At 36.4% G+C, this 21970-nt stretch overlaps 1 protein-coding gene across 7 annotated transcripts in view; it reads left to right on the forward strand.

Moving 5' to 3' along the window:
• FAM210A (family with sequence similarity 210 member A) overlaps positions 1-21970 on the forward strand; it is a 29220-nt gene that overhangs the window by 700 nt on the left and 6550 nt on the right. For 2 of the 7 annotated variants that reach the window (XM_047826932.1, XM_047826938.1), the window contains exons 2-3: positions 16017-16503; positions 21855-21966. In XM_047826932.1, the coding sequence (XP_047682888.1) occupies positions 16049-16503; positions 21855-21966 (567 nt within the window). In that variant the 5' untranslated portion in view covers positions 16017-16048. Of the gene's footprint in view, positions 1-1576; positions 1746-3437; positions 3514-16016; positions 16504-21854; positions 21967-21970 lie in introns of all 7 variants that reach the window. The other 5 variants (XM_047826935.1, XM_047826936.1, XM_047826933.1 and 2 more) reach the window with 5 other exon arrangements.

Here is a 21970-nt window from a genome sequence, read left to right on the forward strand (position 1 = left end):
CGGGGGCAGCCCATCCCTATTCTTGAGAAACATTGTGGTATTATGCTGTGTTGGTTGGACTTCGGTATGGGATAGTTGGGGGAGAAAACTCACTTTGGCCATCCCCTCACGCTTCCACTCAGTCAGTGTACTGAAACTTGGGATTTCCATAGTTCAGGTCTTTCAACCAGGGACTTAGGGTCAAAACTGTATCTTTGAACTAAAGTTACTGATGGCGTGCACATTTTAACGTTGTTGTGCCTCAGAACTCCCATCTTAGGGGTATAAAAACGTGATTAGATTTACAGTTCATCTTGAATTCTTTACCAAAATTGATCCCTTTAAAAGCAACTTTGAAAACGTATTTTACTAGCCTGCCTTGTCAGTAGGTAGTTACATTGAGACTTTGCATTGGGGGTGGCAACATTTGCATCATGTACTTTCCAATCCAGTCACTTCTAAATTGTGAGCATTAACCTTTTTTGAGGTTGTTGACCCTCTATAAACTTTGGACCAAGAATGAGGCCAATTTTTAACAAATGAGAATGAGCCTTCAATTTCAGATGACTGTGCTTGTATTTTTAATTGTATGGAGTGAGCTGTTTTGAGAATTAACTTCAGTTCCTGAATGTTGAGAACTGCAAAGGTATAGGTCCTAGGGATTGAATGTACTATGTACATATCCATGCATTAAAACTAGGCGATCATATGGCCATATTTACTGGTTCTGATGCTAAAATTTCTTGAGATAATTGCTGTTGTAATTTTAGGGAAAATGAATCTAATTTTGACTTTTTAAGAAATTTTTTCATTAGATTAAAAACCTCTTAAATATGTGTGCATGCAAACTCCACCATGAATTGATGTCATGCGTGAGATATATAGAGATCACATTTTGTAAATTTTATAAAACTTAACTGAAAGTCAGTAAATTGAGAATAGAGGAAGAACGCTTGAATGTAGTTGTAGTGGAAGGAGTGAATGGCCCAGACAAAAATGTTTTAAAAGTTACTATTGTTGTTATTTTACCCCATTATTGCCTGAGTAATGTCTGATTTTCTGAAATTTGAATTAATAATAGCAAATATTTTGGTATTTTCTGTGTGCCAGAGTAAGTGCTTTACATATTTGAACTCATTTAATTCTTACATAATCCAGTGGGGTAGTTGCTATGATTTATTTTATTTATTTATTTTTTTTATAGATGAGGGTTAAGTAACTTGGCCAAGGTCATGAAGCTAGGAAGTAATAAACTAGGATTTGGACCCAGGCAAGCTGGTTCCAGAGACCAGAAGCTGTGCTAACAATGAAACCCTGCCTGCTAGAAGGCCAGGCTCAGAACTAGAAGTTGGCTGGCACATAATGGATTTTCAGAAAATTTCTTGATTCTTCCCAATGCTTGGGTTATTATATTCAGAGAGAAAATAACTCGATAAAGACATTACTTGCTAAAATGTGAGCTCCCAACAAGGCAAGGATCATCATTTTGTTCAGTGATTTAACCTAAGTGCCTTGAACAGTGCCTGGCATACTTGGGTGATGATTGAATGAGTGAATTACCAAGAAAAGTTTTGTAAAAATCCTTTTTTTTTTAAAGGACATACAAGATTTATTTCAATTCATTTATAAGACTTCTTTATGCACTGTTTTGATTATTTGGCTCATTAGTCATCCAGCCTGCTTTGGATTTCTCCTGGTTTGGATTATACTTTTGTCAGTGAAAGGAAATGGACTAGTAACTTGCAAGTTTTCTGGTCAAAGTAAAGGTAAGCAACAGATTCAGTAGATACCATCCCTCTTTTTAAGTCGTTAGTTTCCAAAATGACAGCTCTCAGAAGTATAATTTTAAAGTGTGATTTCTGTTGTGTAGTTGAAGATCACATTTTTGAAACATAAAAAAATTGTAAATGTTGATACAATCTTATAGCTTCCTAAAGATGATGGTATTCTTTGAGGTGGGAGAGAATTGGTTTATGGAAGTTTTGTTTCTCCAGTCTTGGGGGAAGGACTGTTCCTCCAGTACACTTGCCAAAGCGTTCCTGCTGAAATTTTACTGCATTTTTGGAGCACATAAGATATTCTTGTTCAAAAGATTTTTGGTATAGTTGAAAGTAAGATTTGGTTGAAAAATGTAAGTTTATTATGTGTGATGTTAATTTTATATGTCAACTTGACTAGGCTATACCACCTAGTTATTTAATCAAGCACTAATCTGTGTGTTATTATGATGGTATTTTAAAGATCTGGTTAACATCTGCAATCAATTTACTTTAAGTAAAGGAGATTACCCTCAATAATGTGGATGGGCCTCATCCAATCAGTTGAAGACCTGACTTTTTTTTTTAATGTTTATTTATTTTTGAGAGAAGAAAGAGAGAGAGAGAGAGAGGGAAAATGAGTGGGGGAGGGTCAGAGAGAGAGGGAGACACAGAATCTGAAGCAGGCTGCAGGCTCTAAGCTATCAGCACAGAGCCTGACACAGTGCCTGAACCCACAAACCATGAGATCATGACCTGAGCTGAAGTCGGACACTTAACCGACTGAGCCACCGAGGCGCCCCGAAGACCTGAATTTTAAACTGAAGTGTCTCAAGAAGAAAAAATTCTTCCTCAAGACTACAGCATTGATTTCTGCCAATTTCCAACCTGCCAATCTACCCAACACATTTTAGAGTTGCTAGCCCCCACAATTTTGTGAGCCAATCTTAAAATAAATATGTATTTAGATAAATAATAATAGATTTCTAATAGAAATGTCTATCTAAATACAGATAAATCTAAAGATAGATAGAGATGTATGTATAAATTTTTTCTCTTGGTTCTGTATCTCTGGAGAAAGTTGCCTGATTCAAATTTTGGTGCTGAGAGTGGTTCTAGAGAAGCAGATTCTTGAAGATGAGTTTTCTGAGTTGGTTATGATGTTCCTGGAATGACATTTCTAATCTAATTAGATTTAAAGGCACTAATAAGTGAAAAGGGCTGATACCCTGATAGCCCATAGTGTAATGTGACAACAGAAATATGCAAAACCCAGAACATCACCATCCTTTGCAAGTATTTATACAAGATAAGGATGGAATGATCACATATTTCATGACTTAAAACATTTTTGTCAAATTAACAAGTACAATGAGACTGGTTGCTGACTGCTGGCTACTAACTGTGCTGGGGAAAGGGAAAAGAAAAGGATGAACTCAGGTCTTCAGATTCCCAGCTCAAACTCTACATAAATAACCTGAAATTTTTTATATCTGCCTTAAAGAAACTTATCTCCTGTAATTGCAGAGCTGAGATTGCTGAAAACCAAACCCAAAGTCTCATCCTGCAAAGTGGCTGAATTACAATGTATAGCAGAGTATCTGCTATTAAAATGAGGGCATTGATTGAGAAGGAATGTAATCCTTAAATTTGGAATAGGGTACTGAACGCCTAATTTTAATCCATTGTCTTTGCCCGTAGAAGCAGTCCTTCCACTCCTCTTTGAAGAATTTAACCTTGCTTTGTGGGAAGTCCCTGTAATGGTACCTTCCCTGAGGTAATTGCCCTGCAAGACAACTGATTCTCCTCAGGAACTACCCCTACCACCCTTCTTTGTTTCTAGACCTATAAGTAGACTCCCAAGTCCCCGCAGGCCCTCAAGGGGAAGCTACAAAGTGTGTCCCAGAACGAGGTGTGCTGCACTCTAAAACCCACATGATTTATTTTGACTTATACATGTAGAAATCTGGGGGATTTTTGTGGGAATGGATATTAAAGGTGGGGGATAATGGTGGAAGGAACATAAAGTTGGACAAGGCCAAATTTATTGATAATAGGGACCACTAAGCAAAGATTCTGGATTCACTGTTGTAGCCTTAGGGGTTTGGTTGGTTGGCTGAAGCATGGACAAAAGGTGACTCCCCCCGCCCCCCACCCCAATGAAGTTAAAATACGAGACCTGCCTTGCTATATTACAGAGAAATGGATCCAGAGGCCTAGGGAGATTGGAATAGTAAGGTGTCTTAATCATGTAAGAACAACTCACCCGCTCTGGGAGGGTCTAGAGGAGATACCTTTCACCACGAAAGTGAGAAATAAATTGGTGAGGAGAACCCCAGCATTCATGAAGAACTGTGGGATTGCTCCTCTCTGTGGGTCAAGAATTCTAGCAGAAACTGCTGCCAATGAACTAGGGATCCTTAAATACAGTGAGGATAATTGGAAATTGGGCAGATATTACAGAGAGACCTATTTTCTTTCTTTAAAAATTTTTTTTAATGTTTATTTTTGAGAGAGAGAGAGAGAGCGCATGCACGCGCGAACAGGGAGGGGCAGAGAGAGAGGGAGACCAGAATCCAAAGCAGGCTCCAGGCTCCAAGCTGTCAGCACAGAGCCTGATGTGGGGCTCGAACTCACCGTGAGATCATGACCTGAGCTGAAGTCGGACGCTCAACTGACTGAGCCACCCAGGTGCCCTGAGAGACCTATTTTCTTAATGGCATATCTATATGTTGAAGGAAAGAAGCCAGAGGAGAGGGCAGTTGAAGTACATAGGAAGGAGAATAGCAGTAAAAAAATATAAAGAAAATGTGGTTGAGTGGAGTCCTGGAAAAGACAGGAAGAAGTTAGATTTGGAACATGGTAGAGAGCTGAGATAGTTCCTTTTCTGAGGAAGTTAATGGATTCTGAGTTGGGTGTTGATGTAGTTAACTTTAAAAGGGGGAAGGCTGAAGTTGAGAAAATTCATTCCTAATAACTTTGGCTTGTTTTTAAAGGGAAGGTGGGATAGTTTTGTCTTTCTTGTGGGACCATTAGGTAGTAAACACAATAAATAAGTAAATTATATAGGATGTTAGAAGGTAAGTGCTGTGAGAAAAGAAACAAATAGAGCAAGATAAGGAAGATTGGGACGTTGGGAAGGAGGGGAAGATTGGAAGTGGTGTTGCAATTTTAAATAGGATGGTTAGACTTCATTAAGTGGATACCATTTGAAGAGAGTCTTGTACTGGCGCACCTGGGTGGCCCAGTTGGTTAAGCATCTGACTCAGGTCATCATCTCACAGTTTGTGAATTTAAGCAGCTGGCTCTGCACTGACAGTGTGGATCCTGCTTGGGATTTTCTCTCTCTCTCTCTCTCTCTCTCTCTCTCTCTCTCTCTCTCGTGTGCAAGCAGGTTTTGTCTCTCAAAAATAAGTAAACATTAAAAAAAGAAAGAATGACTTGTAGAAGTGAAGGAATTAGCCATGCAGACATCTGGAGAAAGACTATTCCAAGCAGAAGGAACAGCTAATGCAAAATTCTTACAATACTCTTTTTAACGTGTTGGAAGAGCTGTAAGGGTGGCCACCGTGGCTGGAGCAGAGTGAGAAGACAGAGTGGGTGATGCATTCAGAGAGGGAAGGGAAGGAGATTATGTGAGGCAAAAGAACTTATGCCCTTATTGTAAGAGAAATTGTAGAATTTTGATTTAATTTAATAGGAGAGATGATTGTATCTTTTCTATGTTATGAGGCTGAAAATAAAGTATAAGAGGCTTGAAGAGATTGGGAAAAGTGTGGAATGGTCACTGAGAGGAAAGGGAAAGGGAAGCTGATTGGATCAGGAACTATTGTGGATTGTCACACAACATTCAGAGGCTTTCTCTGAGATCAGGTAATTTACCCTCAGTGTATGCTGGTACTAATCTACTCAGTTGCGTGATTTATGTTAGTGCTCAGCTATTGAGATGTAGTTGTAGGAAGAACAGATAGTTGGACTAGTTCCAGATTAGATTTTGTGGGCTGGTATTACAGATTGACAGAGTAGTAATTCAAGTAATGCACTATAGAATTGAAGCTGGATAAAGACTTCTGAGTGAAACCTGGAGGAGCTGTTACATTTGAAAGAAAAAAGGAGGTAGGGTGGGGTAAGGCCTTGGAACTAGAATCCAGAAGGTAAGGGAGTGAACGCTCAAAGTAGAGGCTGCAGAGGGTGGGATAGTGTAGTTTCAGGATTTCAGTTGTGGGGCAATATCAGATAATTTCAAGGTGGAATGCATTGCTAAAGAAGCTGGGATTTTGCATGGGTCGTCCAAATGGAGTAATGGTAAAAGTTTAGATGAAGGAAGAATACAAACTTGATTTGGCTGGGTTGACAGATGAGAAGGTAAAGAAGGAAAACTAGAATTAATTATTGTTACAGCATGCTAAATGCTAGATGCTTAACATATTGTATCTCATTTCATTGTCATAAATATCATATGATAAAAGTGTAATTAACCCCATTTTAGGGATAAGGAAAAAAACTAAGTAAAGTAATGCCAGAAAAGCTGGAACTCAGATCTTTCTGATTGCAAAGCCTACTTTTTTCCCATTGCAATGGGATAACACCTGCCAGCCCAGAAAAGAAGGGAGTAGAAGTGGAACCATGTGGATTCTGGACCAGTGTTAGGATTACAGATCACCATGGTTTGCCTTGTGAAATTTAGATCCTCTGTAAAGACATAAAGATATAAACATTTTATGTAAATGAATATATTTACATGGTAATTTTGGAAAAAATCACTGATTTTCTATACAAATGATACATTTCACATTTAAGACTGCTCTGGAAATCAATTATTAATGAAATTCTTTACGAATTCACTAGGCGGCATGATTTAACTTTTCTTGAAGGTTAAGAATTTAACAATGGCTCCATCATTACCACAGCTTGTATATGTCACTCAGTTCTTGTATTAGAAAGCTCAAAAGCAGAATAGGTTGAAGGAGGTGGATTTTATAATATAAATTAAATTGAAGGCATTAAATGCATTGAGGAGGAGGAGAGTAACAGCCCAGAAAATACTACAAATAAACTTGCATGCTTTTACTTTTTCTAAGCATCAGTCAAGGTGTGATTAAGACAAGAGATTGAAATGAACAAATTAGAATATTAATCTATTGAAAGAAGCAAATTTGAGTGTCCTCCTGTTTGATAGTAATTGAGAGGGTTTGTATAACTAGAGACAATTCTTTTCCTATCCCTTTTGTTATGTTTCAGCTTGATGAGTTCTACAATTGATCCCTTCCTCATACCTATTCTTCAGGTTAAAGCTGTACTAAATACGAGTTGTATCTGGCAAGGCCACATAGTGTACTTAAAAAAAAAAAAAAGTTAATGGGTTTTATTTTTTAGAGAAGTTTAGGTTTATAGAAACATGGAACACAGATAATAACAGAGAATTCCCATATTATCTAACCCTACCCCCACAGTTTCCCCTATATCTTGTAGTAGTGTGGCACATTTGTTAGAATTGAAGTACTAACTGAAGTCCACAGTTTGCATTAGGGTTCACTCTTTGTTATACAATTATTTATGTAAGTTTTGACAAATGTATAATGACATTTATCCACCACTACGGGGTCATATAGAATATTTTGCTGCCTAAAAGGGCCCTATGCTCCACCTAATTATCTTTTCCCTCTCGCACTGTGCAGCCTCTGAAACCACTGCTGTTCTTTTTTTGTTTAATTTTTTTTTAAGTTTTATTTATTTATTTTTGAGAGAGACAGAGTGATTGGGGGAGGGGCAGAGAGAGGGAGAGAGAGAATCCCAAGCAAGCTCTGTGCTGTCAGCAACAAAACACGGGTTTCAACCTGAGCCAAAACCAAGAGTCGGACTCTTAACCAACTGAGCCACCCAGGTGCTCCTGAAACCACTGCTGTTCTTACTGTCTCTGTAGTTTTGTCTTTTCCAGAATGTGTTAGAGTTGGAATCATATAGTATATAGCCTTTCAGATTGACTTCTTTCACTAGGCAACATGATTCCTCCATGTCGTTTAATGGCTTCACAGCTTCATAGCTCATTTCTTTTTATCAGTAAATAATAGTCTGTTGTTTGGAGGTACTCAGCATGCTTATCCATTCACCTAATCAAAGACTTCTTGGTTGTTTCCAGTTTGGGGCAATTATTGATAAAGCTGCTATTAATGTTTGTGTGGGAGGTTTTTCTGTAGACATAACTTCTCAACTTATTTGGGTAAGTACCTAGGAGTGCTATTGCTGGATCATACGGTAAGCCTATGTTTAGCTTTCTTTGAAGCTGCCAAACTGTTTTCCAAAATGCCTATGCCATTTTGCATTCCCACCAGCACATTCCCTCCACATTCTCACAAACATTTGGTGTTTGTTAGTGTTTTGAATACTAGTTATTCTAATAGGTGTGTAGTAGTATCTCATGACTGTTTTAATTTGCAACTTCCTAGTGACAAGTGATGTTGAACATCTATTTTTTAATTGGCATACAATTGGCATATAAGATATTAATTTTAGTTGTACAACATAATGACTCAATATTTGTATATATTGCAAAATGAGCACCACAGTAAGTCTGTTTAACATCCATTGCCATATATGTCTTCCTTCCCAGGCTCTGGCAACCACTAATTTGTTCTCTATATGAGTTCAGATTTCTTCTTTTTTCTTTTAAGATTCTACACATAAGTGAGATCACCTAGTATTTTTCTTCCTCTAGAGTTCATAATACACTTTTATCTCATCTAAGTCCATATTCAAATGATACTATAATACTTCATGTGTAGTTACATGTGCCTTACTGTGGAGTGTTATCATAGGGTATTCTCAATTCCTTGTGACAACACTATCTTTCATTTCACTTATGTGCTATTAATCACCTAACATATTAGTAGTATGACTTTAAACAGTTATCTTCTACATCAATTAATAATAAAAAAGATTTTGCCTTTGTTGATTCCTTCTCAGTCAATCTTTTTTTTATGTAGATCCAAATTTCCATGTTGTTTCCTTCTTGAAGGTCAAGTGTATTGGCGATGAATTCCCTCCGTTTTTTTTATTTGATAAAATAATTGATTTCTTTTCCATTTTGATGGATAATTTTGCTGCATACAGAATTCTACTTTGATAATTTTTCTGAATGCACTTTAAATATTCACTTTACTCTCTTTTGTGCCTGGTTTCTGATGAGATGTTGGCTCTAACTTTATTCCTGCTCCCCTCTAGGTAAGGTCCACCCCCCACCCCCAATTCTTTCAAGATTTTCTCTTTGTCTTTAATTTTCTGCAACTGGAATATGATATGCCCAGATAGGGATTTTAGATATTTATCCTACTTGATTCTCAGAGCTTCCTGGACCTGTGGTTTGGTGTTTGTTAGTAATTTTGGACAATTCTTATGTATTATTACTTCAGATATGTCTTTTACTTCTTTCTTTGTTCTTCTGGCATTCCTACCATGTGTATGTTACAACTTCTGAAGTTGTCCCATATGCTTGGATGTTTTGTTCTGGTATTTTTGTATGTGTCTTGGTATGGGGGAAAGGGTGCATTTTTTTTTTTTTTTCCTCTTTGCATTTCAGTTTAGCAAGTTTCTATTGACATCCCTTCAGGTTCACTGATTCTTTCCTTGGGTATGTGGATTATAAATCCACCAGGAATTCATTAAAGGCATTCTTCATTTCTGTTACAGTGTATTTGTTTTGTAACATTTCCTTTTGATGCTTTGAATTTCCACTTCACTTACATTGTATGTTGTTTACTTTTCCCATTCAAGCTCTTAACATATTATAGTTATTAACTGCTCAAAACTGTCCAAATTGAAGATGCTACATTGATTTTAGAAGTCATTTATTAGAGATAAATTGAGTCTTTTAAAAACTGACAGATTGTTGACATTCATGGAATTGAATTAGTTGAACACCCACTGGATGCCAGGTTTTGCACTAGTCCCTCTCACTACTGGGAATCAAGACAAACTCCTCACTCTCCAGGAACTTAAAGTCCACAGAGAAAAAGAAGATTCCAATATCTACATTTTCAGTGCAATTTTCTGTGTAGTTTGTGGGGTTCAGGGACTTCAGAAGGAATTAGTGCTGTGCTGTGACTTGCAGGAAAATGGTAGTTAGAAGAAGTAAACCATTTTTTTTTAATGTTTATTTATTTTTGAGAGAGAGACAGAGTGTGAGCAGGGGAGGGGCAGAGAGAGAAACAGAATCCAAAGCAGGATCCAGGCTCAGCTGTCAGCACAGAGCCCGATACAGGGCTCGAACCAGTGAACCATGAGATCATGACCTGAGCTGGAGTTGGATGCCTAACTGACTGAGCCACCCACGTGCCCCAAAGTAGAACCATTCTTTATAGAGGATTTGTCTACTTTGTGATTTTGTTTTCATAAGGCATCTGTGACAGTGCCCTGTGGGCTGGAGGAACAAGCCAGAAGACTATTCCTCCCACTCCTGCTTTAACCTGAGCAACTTTGCTTTGATTTATTTATTTTTATTGAACTTCCAAGTAAGATTTTGTTTGACAAGAGTTTTTTGAATTCACACAATAGAAAACTAAATCTTGCTATTGGAATTTTTTTCAACTGTCTTTTTAGTTAGCGTGTTATTTGGTATATAAAAATGGAATATAAATTACTTAATTCCTTTTGCACTCAGTTGTATTTCTAGTGCTGTTTGAATGTTTTAGTGTTCCAGGTTGTGAGGAACAGAAACATGTTCATATAATCTTAAGCAGTGTGGGTTTGGTTAGGATACAGAGGGAGTAAAGGAATCTCATGAACTAATTCATTTGCCTCATGGAACTGGAATTTGAGGATATAGCTTCTCTAGAATTTCAACAGCATTCTAACATTTGTGCTTTCTCAATGGCATTTGTTCCAATCCATTCTTTCTTCTCTGTCATTCCTTTAACTTGGCTTCTCTTTTTTTGGTTCCCACTGCTTCCTTATACTTTTACTCCTTTCTTTCTTTCTTTCTTTCTTTCTTTCTTTCTTTCTTTCTTTCTTTCTCTTTTTCTTTCTCTCTCTTTTTCTTTCTTTCTTTTGTTCTTTCTTTCTTTCTTGAGCATGGTTGACATACAATGTTACATTAGTTTCAGGTGTACAAAGTAGTGATTTGACAATTCTATACATTATGCTGGGCTCCCGTAAGTGTAGCTACCATCTGTCACCGTACAACACTATTAATGTATCATTGACTGTATTCCTTATGCTGTGTCTTTTATTCCCATGACTTATTCATCCTGAAACTGGAAGCTTTACTCTTTACCACTATGTCTTCATCTTCTCTTTGCCTCAGAATTGCTACATGAGAGGCCGGACTTTCAGACATGTATATTACTGCTGCTTCATGCCTGGTCTTGAGCCTATCCCTAAGAGACTGGATATTATTGGTTTGATTAGTACAGTTTCATATAGTTTTTCAAGTTTTGTGCCAGAGCCATCCTAGGCAACTGTTTTCATTTATCCTGTATAATCCCTGTTCAGCTCAGGCACTGATCCTTAGGCTGTTTTCACTGTGAATAAGGGCAACAGACTATCTTGTTTACTTATAATAATAACTTGTAACATTTTATGAGCACTTGCTACATGCTAGTCATTTTCTGAACATTTTTACATTTATTTTCATCTCATAACCTTATGAAGAAGGTGCTTTATTAACCCCATGTTACAAATTGGAAACCAGGGCACAAGGGGGCTAATTAACTTGTTTATTAGTAGATAGTTTATAGTTATAGTGTTTTCAGGATGTGAACTTGGGCAGTCTGACCTCTTGGATACTCTCAGTTGTTAAACTCTACTGCCTGCTCACAAAAATTAAGTCATGACAGAATCAGTATCGCTACCATACAGGGTAGGATTGTATACTGAGAATTAGGCACCAGTAATCATATGCCATTCACTTGTAGTGTTAACAGCTTAATGACATAATTCTAAGGTGGAAAAGAATAGTCATAACAAGCAGTGTAATCGTGTCACTTTTCTTGGGTCCTATAATGCATTTCATCATTTATTTCTATAACTGAAGCATAAGCAGTTTAGAACACTTCCTCATCTATAGATGTGAGAATTTCATATCTAGGGGTAGGAAATAACAGGCAGCTTTTGTTATATGCTAAGTCTCATTTAAAAAAATGTATTACTGAAATTACTGTATTTCATTGGAAGAAATTCAAATTTAAGTTGTTCATCACTGCAGGTTCTGCATTTATATCTGAAATAGAGTCTTGTTAGTTCACAGCTTCTTCAGGCCACTGATCCACTTGTCCAGATATAACTGATTTGATCTGAGTAGTGTTTATGAGGAGTAGCACTTCCATCATTGACCGATAACCGAAAACTTTTATCTTTAATTGAAAAGATGAACAGACTAATAAAATCCAGAAATGGAAACTGCCAGTGGGCTGAGGCCATTATACACAGGTGCTTGCTGTGAGACAAGATAACTCCTACCTTGCTTTGGTTTTATTGTTCCTGAAGCCTGTTCATTCCAGGATATGTATGATACTACTCAGTCTGTACTTGCCCTCTACTTTTACTTGCATTCATCTGAAGTAGGTTTGTTCCTTGAAATCTAATGAGTCTTACTGTGTATGTCGTCAGTATTGTGATCACTTTGGAAGTCTAGAGCTGTACTGTCAAATATGGTAGCTATTACCCATATGTTGCCATTTAATTTAAATTAATTTTAATTTTTGTTTTTAATTTAAAAGTTAATTTTAAGGTAAAAGTTAACTTCTTGGGGGGCACCTGGGTGGCTCAGTTAGGTGTCTGACTCTTGATTTAGGTTCAGATCCTAGTCTTGCAGTTTGTGGTTTTGAGCCCCACTTTGGGCTCTGCACTGACAGTGCGGACCCTACTTGGGATTCTCTCCCTCTTCCCTTGTCTCTCTGCCCCTCCCCTGCTCTCTTTCAAAAATAAATAAACTTTTTTAAAAAGGTCAATTTCTTGGACCATATATTTCCTTAGGGCACTTTTATCATGTGTCTTACATGTCTTAGTTTACTGAAAATTGGCACTGTTTCTTTCTTCTGGAAGTGGCCATATAGCTTAGTGACTAAGTTTGAATCCCAGCTCCTCCACTCACCAGTTGAATGATATTTCCTCTGTGCTTTAGTGTCCTCAAATATGAAAAGATGACAATAGTCCCTCCTTCATAGGATTATTATGAGGATAATCTGAGTTAATACATGTGAAGTGTTTATAAAACTCCTACCACATATTAGGGGCTCAAAAATATCTTGATGATGATGATGATGATGACGGCAACAATAATGGATGATACCTTTGCCACCATGTTGCCTCTGTCACTGAAGCCATTTGCTGGGCCTAGAGAAATGATCCCCAAATTCATACTGTCAGGTGTGAACTGGCAGTAGGAGATTCTGATTTGTTAGGTCTAGATGGAGACCAGGAATCTGGTTTTTCAGATTACCTCTCCTTTCCTTCACTATCCCCACCCTGCCATGATTCTAACATGTAGCCAGTTTTAGAAACCACTAGCCAAAAGGTTGGCTTCTAAGGGAACAATACAGGGGTGACTCTTAAAAATGTGATGCTAAGTGAAAGAAGCCAGTCACAAGAGACCACATAATATAATTCCATTTATATGAAATTTCCAGAATACACAAATATAGAGAGACAGAAAATAGATTAATAGTTGCAGGGGCTGGGATGGGGAGGAAATGGTGAGTGACTGTTCGTGGGTATGGGGTTTCTTTTTGGGGTGATGAAAATGTTCTAAACTGAGATTGTGAGGATGGTTTCACAATTGTGAATATACTAAAATTTCTTGAATTCTACACCTTAAATGAGCATGAGAATTGTATCTCAATAAAGACTTTTTTTTTAATGGGCAATAAGAAGTGGGATAGGAAAAAAATATTCTTTAGGAGGGAGTAGTTAGGGAAACCAGGGAAAAGGGTACAAACTGGAAGCTTGGAAAGAGGCTTTTTAAAAATCTTTTTTTTCTTTGGGGCTCCTGGGTGGCTCAGTCGGTTAAGCTTTGAGTTTGTCTCAGGTCATGATCTTGCAGTTTGTAGGTCCAGTCCTGCGTTGGGCTCTGTGCTGACAGCCCATGCCATCAGCCCAGAGCCTGGAGCCTGTCGGATTCTGTGTCTCCCTCTCTCTCTGCTCCTCCCCCACTCGTGCTTCTCTCTCTCTCTCTCTCTCTCTCTCTCTCTCTCTCTTTCAAAAATAAATAAACACTAAAAAAAATTTAGGGGTGCCTGGGTGGCTCAGTCGGTTAAGCATCTGGCTCTTGGTTTCAGCTCAGGTCATGATCTCATGGTTTCGTGAGTTTGAGCCCTGCACTGGGCTCTGTGCTGGCAGCATGGAGCCTGCTTGAGATTCTCTGCCCTTCCTCCACTCTGTCTCTGTCTCTCTCAAATAAAATAAAATAAAACTTAAAAAATAAAACTACTTTATAAAAAATTTTTTTTAATCTTTTTTTCTTTTATTCACAAACACACAATAATCTGATTATCTGAAAGTTAGTCTGGGAACTTGAACTCCTGGAAAACAGCCTTGTAAAGGAAGTAGATTTAAAAGCAAAACAAAGTCTTTGAGTTCAGAAAACACCACTAAAGCCACAGACAGGAATGATTCAAAGATAATGGTGCTGGAGAAAATCCTCAAATCCAACAAAAATAAAGACCAAAAAAACATAGTAAAATATTCAAAAGGAATTTTTTTGTGTGTGAAAAATGAAGCCATACATATATTTGACAAATTTTAGGTTATAATTCCACCTGAGCTAATTCTTAGACTAAATGATCAGTTGATGCTTTTCACCTTTGGAATAGGCATAGCATAGATTTATAGAAAACAAAACAACTTAGGACATAGACTGTAAGAAAGCACAATAAGACATCCTTAATGCTTGACTTTCACAACAAATAATAAGTCAATTTCATAAAAGTAATTAAGGACTTAATCATTTTTCTCTGTGGTCTTTCTTAGTCATTTAATATTTAAGTCATTATTTGAAGCACCTATTATCATCTGTAGTTTTTTGTTGTTAACTGGTCTGATTCTTCAGATTGTTACTTGTCATTGACTTTGCTTTTCATTGCAGTAATCTTCAGTATCCCCTTTAAAGGTTTCCTGGGCACCTATTTTCAGATATGCAGTTTCATTTCATAATTTATTTACATTATGTTGTTGGATTATCAGCGAGATCCTAATAGAAGCTGATGTTAATTTTTAATTAGGGATGAGTCAGGAGATTATATGGGGACAATTCATTAGTGGATATTTTTATATAATGATAGACAGCTTTGTACCCCAGATAACAGATATTCATGTGAAATGGAGTATCTGTATTTATTGGAGTGCTAACTCAAATACTGTTGACTTATTTAGTGTACAGTTTAAAAAATAAGATCAGTTATTCACAATGTAGTTAGAAGTAGTAAGATTGCTGGTGTGGGGTCAGGGTGGAGATTAGTGGTCAGGTGACACTCCCTGATATTAAGGGAAGGGAACTAATTTGCTCTATAGTAATGCATATTGTAATTTTGTTTAACCAGTGGGAGAACCTATGTCTAGAGAAGCTAAGTAATTTGCTCAAAATAATAATACTGTTAACTCAGTTGTGTCTATCATATTCCAAAGTCTATATTCTTTTAAAATTACATTATATTGTCTTTCTGACAAAAAGTTTTAGACATCTGGAAACTATCTCCTCATCGGCGAAAGCAATTAATTTAGTCCAAAGGGATTATAGAATAAATGGTACTTGTATCAACTATTTATCAGACCTTAACAGTTGTAATAACTTACATGATGCTTGTTCACTTACAAAAGCACTTTTACATCAGAAATTGCATGTAATTTCTATAACAACCCTGTGAAGTAATCCTCATTTTACTAGTGAATTTAGACTTAAAATGTCAAACGCGATTGTATAGAATTATGTCCCCACAACATGAGGGCCCAGATTTTTGTTTCTAGATCTTATGATTTTTCCATTATACTACACAGCTTCTTTGTAGAAAAACAGAAGTCCTACAAACATCCCTTTTGTAGCAATAAGATAACCTCAAAACATTATCCTCTGTGATGTCTGCTGGACTAGTTTACTATATCCTATTTAGATGATGTATTTTAGTAATGTTTTAAAATTGTGATATGTTAGAACTACATACCTTAACATTAATTTCTGTGGATTTGGTAGCAGTGTCTGTCCTTTATTTCCTAATAGTTAATTTATTTTTAAGTGGATTGGTTTAAAATGGAAATCTATGTATAGTCTTAATTTTTTTTATCTGGTCTCTGTAGAAGCCGAAATCCACTAATCACCGTTCTTCAAAATGCAATGGAATGTATCAAGGTCTATATTCCGACTGGCACATAGGACATGCATGGAACCACACTGTCCAAACATAAAGGGACAATTACTTTTGTATAAAGCTGAATCCAGAGTAGTTTTGGTACAGGGCCCTCAAAAACAATGGCTGCACTTATCAGCTGTCCAATGTGTTGCAAAGGAAAAGAAGCCATTTACTGCTCATCCACCCCAACCGGGGGTCCTTCACCATCAACAGTGGGAGCAAGATATTTTATCCAAGAGGGTTATATCATCCAATGCCACATCCCCAGGAACTCCTTCGGAAAGAAAGGAAGAGCCTGATCCTTTACAAGACAAATCTATTAGTCTTTATCAGCGATTTAAGAAAACATTTAGGCAATATGGAAAAGTTTTGATTCCAGTACATCTAATAACTTCTGGTGTTTGGTTTGGAACATTTTATTATGCAGCCATAAAGTAAGTTTTTGCTTGGTTGAGCACCTTTCCCTGTTTTATCAGAATGTTAATCTTCTTAATTGTACTAATGAAAGCCTTAAATAGTTTTAATGCTTTAATGTCTTTAACTGATGACTGTTTGTCATAGCTGTTTTTGATATTTTCTTAGCTAAATTTGCTTTGTGTGTATAACAGGCATTATACTAACATTTTAAACGGTATCATCTCATTTAATTCTCATAACTATATGAAGCAGGTAGTGTAATTATTCCCATTTTATTAATGAAATTAAGCAAAATAAGTCAAAATAACTTAGCTTTTCCCAAAATATTTTGGTGGCTTATTTCAGAGCCCGTGCTCTTATGCTCATCTGTCAATGTAAGAGAGTTCAGAAATTTGGCAGCACCATGAGTTCTATACTTCTGTATTTCTTGAAGTTTTCATGAATATAAAAAATTACCTATTATTTTGCCTTATGTATGATTTTGGTGGGAAGTTAATATGATATTTTTGCCAAAACCTGGCTAATACCTGTTGCAGATACAAAAATAAACAAATTGCAGACTTATGTTTTAGTGTTACCCACATCTGATAAATGTCAAGGTAAGTCTTTTGTTTTAATCAGAAGTTAATTTGTTGTATACTTAAAACTAAGAGTGTAGATCTTGTGTTAGGTGTTCTTACCACCACTAAAATAAACTTTTAAAAATAGTTAATTTGGTGGGCCTAGCCTGTAGGTATTGTAAAACACAAAATTTCTAAATGTGCTTTTCTTGTTAAATATAAATATTCTTCCTTTCTTTTAAGGTAAGTTATTTATGGTGTTTTAGGAGCAGGAGCACACATTGAAACAGATCTCAATGATTTCCAGTTTGTTTTTGCCACTAGTAACCAAAGCATTTTGATGCGTGTGTGCCTGTTCTTTGAACGTACTGTGTGGGCTTTTCTTGTAGTGGCCTGGGCTATAAGAGCTGAAGGAGCTCACCATCCTGAGGGCAATGAAATGGCCCGATGTTGTACACTACTTTGACATTTTAGTAAAATCTCCTATGGCTCTAGAATTATTTTATTCTTTCTAAAAGTCCACTAATATTCAATATTTGGTTTTATTTAATGGTTTGATATTAAGGTATTAATAAAATATGTCATTTTGGGGACAAAGTTATTTTTTACAAACTAAAAGATAATGAAGACTACTTTTGGAAAACACAGGATTAGAGGTGTTTCTTTACAAAAGTTCTAAAAGGGTTTTTTACCTTGTGTAGTTGATGCTGTTCTGATTCTCTTTACATCTTTCTCTCCATTATCTTCCTAATATTCAATTATATCCTTCTTCATCATGTATTATTATCCTTTATAGAAGATACTTATATGTATACTTAATGGAATTATCTTTCTCATTAATGACATTTTTATGAACGTGTGTAATATTTATGGAAGTCTTCAAAACTGCCCTTGGTTTAAATCATGTACCATTTTGAATAAAAATTATTATAGGATTTAGCTGTATTTAATTAATGTGTACATATCAAATGTTCTTTTTTGAACTATTGAGGGTTTCCTGATGCAGTGCTCTGGAAAATGATATGAGTGATAGTTCTGTCCACCGTAGGTTGCCCTTTGTAAGCATTTGGCCAGGAGGCCTTGGAGGGAGCAATTTATGTTTTTAATTAATTGAATATGAGGTCTTATTTGGACTGTTAAAAGGAGCACTTTTGTTCCTTTTCCTTTTCCTTACCTTCTTAAGTAAAAGAGTTCTATAACTGAAAAAGCAGACCCCAAGTAACCTAGTGATGTGAATAATTATGCTTAAGACTTTTTCAATGTTGTCTGGCACTCAGGTGGTTGTGGTGACATTCTGTTATTCCCTGTGTGTGCATTATCTTCTCCCTCTTTTTCTGCAGAATGGTTTGTATATAAACGTGGTGGTAAGAATATCCACTTTAAAGTCATGTCCCTTTATCCATCACAATTTGCCTTTTGGCTATTTGTCAGCATGGGACTGTGGTTGCCAGACCCACCACCACTGCACTGGTCCAGTTCTGTTCTACCATCACACAGTTAATTTCAATTTTGTAGGATGTGTTGCTTCCCAGAACAGTTCCTAATGTTTTTATTAAATCCTATGCCTTCAGAAAGTTGATTTCTTCTAAGTAACGATCTTATCACAGGTAATACTTACAAAATAAGGATTGAGGATATGTTCTAATGGCAGTGTATCTTTCACTGCGATGTGGTTTTATTACTAGATTGAAGTTGATTGTATTAAATATAGGTTTTCAATTCAACTGACGAGATTGGCTTTATTTTTTTTGTTGTAGCTGGGCAAATTCTCTGTTATTTGCTTATTACCTACTTAACTAGTAAAAGAAAGGGAAAAAATAGTTTGTAACTTGGAAGATGGGCATTTGACATCACACTGTGTTACTGACCAGTGTTTGTTTTAGTCACTCTGACAACTAGAATTATTACCGCTTTTCTAGACATCAGAGAACGAAATGCCATTCTGTATTTAGTTAACTCAGTGATAAAGATCTTAGACTTCTGAAACATTTTATTTCAGGGAGATCTAAATTGTATATGTTAATAGATTTTACTTTAAGCTTTGTTGTCTGTTCTATCTGGCAAACCTTGCAGAGATCTTACATCTTCCAACCAGAAATGCTCTCTGATCAAATGTAGCTTTGTGAGGATGGTTTTGTCCGTAGGGCATCATAGTGAGGTGCCTCGTGTTTTAGGCCTTAAGTCTCTAAAGTTACAGATCCATTCTGAGGCAAAATCCTGCCTAATTTTTACTGCATTTTATATGTACTGTGAATGCGTTTATGCCCTTGCGTATTTCTTCATCAATTGAAACATCCATAAAGCTGGCAGTTTGTGAAGCACAGATTTCTGTCAGACCATGGAAACTTCCAAGTAAAAAGTGACAAGTAGATATTACTATTTAAATCAGTCCCTCATTAGTATTTCGTATACAGCAGTTCCAAAGAAAATGAGAGTTATTTTTATTCTTAAAATAATGAAATCATCAAATCAATATTTTAGAATTAAATAGAACCAAGTATTTACTTCTTAATTTTATAAAAGATACTTGTGCAAGGTGTCTGAGGTAATTATTGTTTGATCTTTATGATAGGTTTTTTTTTTCATCACTCAATTTTGTCTGATTTTTGGCCAAATCTTTGTCTTTTTTCCCCCTTCATGGTTGCTGTTAAATAGGGAGATTGTACATACTGGGCTAGGAAATGATTAATTAAATAATTTTATAATTGTATTGGTTCTAGAATATATAATTAGCATATTCTGGTGCATTGTGTCCTGATTCGATCCACAGACTAGCTAAGTCCTTGTAGTACTAAGTCTTGCTTTAAATGGGATTCTGTCATTATCTAAGAAAGAGATTTGAAAAGGAACTGATGGTGGAGAAAGAAGAAACCAGATTGGACTTAGAGTCGACTTCATAAAACTTTTTAAAGATTCCTTCAGTTATCTGCTTTCCTCTTATAGATGATAGGTAATTTTCCTTGATGGTCAGCCATATGTTTTTGAGAGTAGTCCCTGATTTTGTAGTATTATAGTGAAGTCATAGAGGGATAACAACTTTCCCCCAATTAATCTTTTTAAATATTTATTTTTGAGAGAGAGTGCAAACAAAGGGGCAGAGAAAGTGGGAGACAGAAGATCTGAAGCGGGCTCTGTGCGGACAGCAGACAGCCTGATGTGGGCCTCAAATTCAGGAACTTCGAGATCATGACCTGAGCCAAAGTTGGATGCTTAACCAACTGAACCACCCAGATGCCCCAAATTATTATTATTTAAAAAAAATTTTTTTTAACATTTATTCATTTTTGAGAGCCAGAGAGACAGAATGCGAGCAGGGGAGGAGCAGAGAGAGAGAGAGGAAGCACAGAATCCAAAGCAGGCTCCAGGCTCTGAGCTGTCAGCACAGAGCCCAATGCGGGGCTCAAACCCACAAACCATGAGATCATGACCTGAGCTGAAGTTGGACACTTAACCGACTGAGCCATCCAGGTGCCCCCAAATTATTTTTTTAATATTAAGAATAAATTACGATTTTGCTAGCTATTATATATTATACAGGATACAGCTATCCATGATAATAATGGATCTAGGCAATTCCCTTTCTTAATTACAAAAAGAAAGGATATCTATACAGTGGAACACACTGTGGAGCCTACCTTAACCAAGAGTCACAATACCAGCGATGGGACAAAGTGACATCATGTGGCTTCTGTTATGATGCACTGAGACAGACAGAATTAACTGTGCAGTTTTCCTGTTGAAAAATGTTTAACCTGAACCTGATCAAGAGGAAAAAATCAGACAAATCCAAATTGAGGGATATTCTCCCATGCAACAGGCCTGGATGCTTCAAAAATCTCAGTGTCAAAAACTATCCTGCTGTCTTCAACAAAAAGTTCTGGGGAGTACTTCTAGAGAAAAGGAGACCAGAGAGAAATGACAAGATAGTGATTTAAAGGACATGCTGGGACAATTCAGGAAATTTTATTATTAAATAATATATTGTGTATCATTATATACTCATGTTATATGTTACATTTCCTGAATGTGATAACTATGTGCATGTAGGAAAGCACAGAACAAGAACCTTGTTCTGATTTAGGAGTCAAGGGTCACAATGTCTGCAAAACAACACACAGTGATAGAGCAAGAGTGTGAAAGAGCACACACCAGTATGCGAAATGTTGATAATCAGGGAAACTAAAAATAAATTAGAGCTTAACAGTTCATATTAGAGACTTTGCCTTCTGTCCCTCCCTCCAAAAATGTGTTGCAATTTATGGTAATTGCTTCTTCACCTGCCTTTTAAGCCTGCTAATAGAATAGAGGCATCCTTTTAGAATACCCATAGAATTATTTCTTCTTTGCATAATAACACAAGTGATACTGTAGTATTGCTTTTACAATAATAGTATAACCTGACATAAAATTTTAGAGGTGAAAAGCTTAGGTCTTGAAGTTTGAATTGGAGCTTTCTGAGAAAGTGGTATTTGATTGAGGAAACTAAGACCAGGTAAATAATTCTGGTCCTTTATTTCCTTTTAGATCACATAAAGCAATTAATTTAACTCAGCTAGATCCTTCTATTTTTTTTTTAATGTGGTAATTAGGGATGACCATGTGCAGAAGCGAAGCAGAAGCCGCAAACAGATACAGTACAACACCGATGTTCTGTACATGTTCTTATAGAGTGAAATCACAGTGCTTGATAATGCAGAAGTGACTTTTAAACAAAATTTGGTTTTGGTGTTTTCAGAAAATTTTTTGAAAATATTTATCCCTTTAAGTTTGTGTGTACATATATCTAAATTACTTTGTTTCTTTCTTAGAGGAGTGAATGTCGTTCCTTTTCTAGAACTCATTGGGTTACCTGACAGTATAGTAAACATTCTGAAAAATTCCCAGAGTGGAAATGCCCTAACAGCATATGCCTTGTTTAAGGTAA

Source organism: Prionailurus viverrinus, chromosome D3 (genome assembly GCF_022837055.1).
Source record: "Prionailurus viverrinus isolate Anna chromosome D3, UM_Priviv_1.0, whole genome shotgun sequence".
NCBI lineage: Eukaryota > Metazoa > Chordata > Mammalia > Carnivora > Felidae > Prionailurus > Prionailurus viverrinus.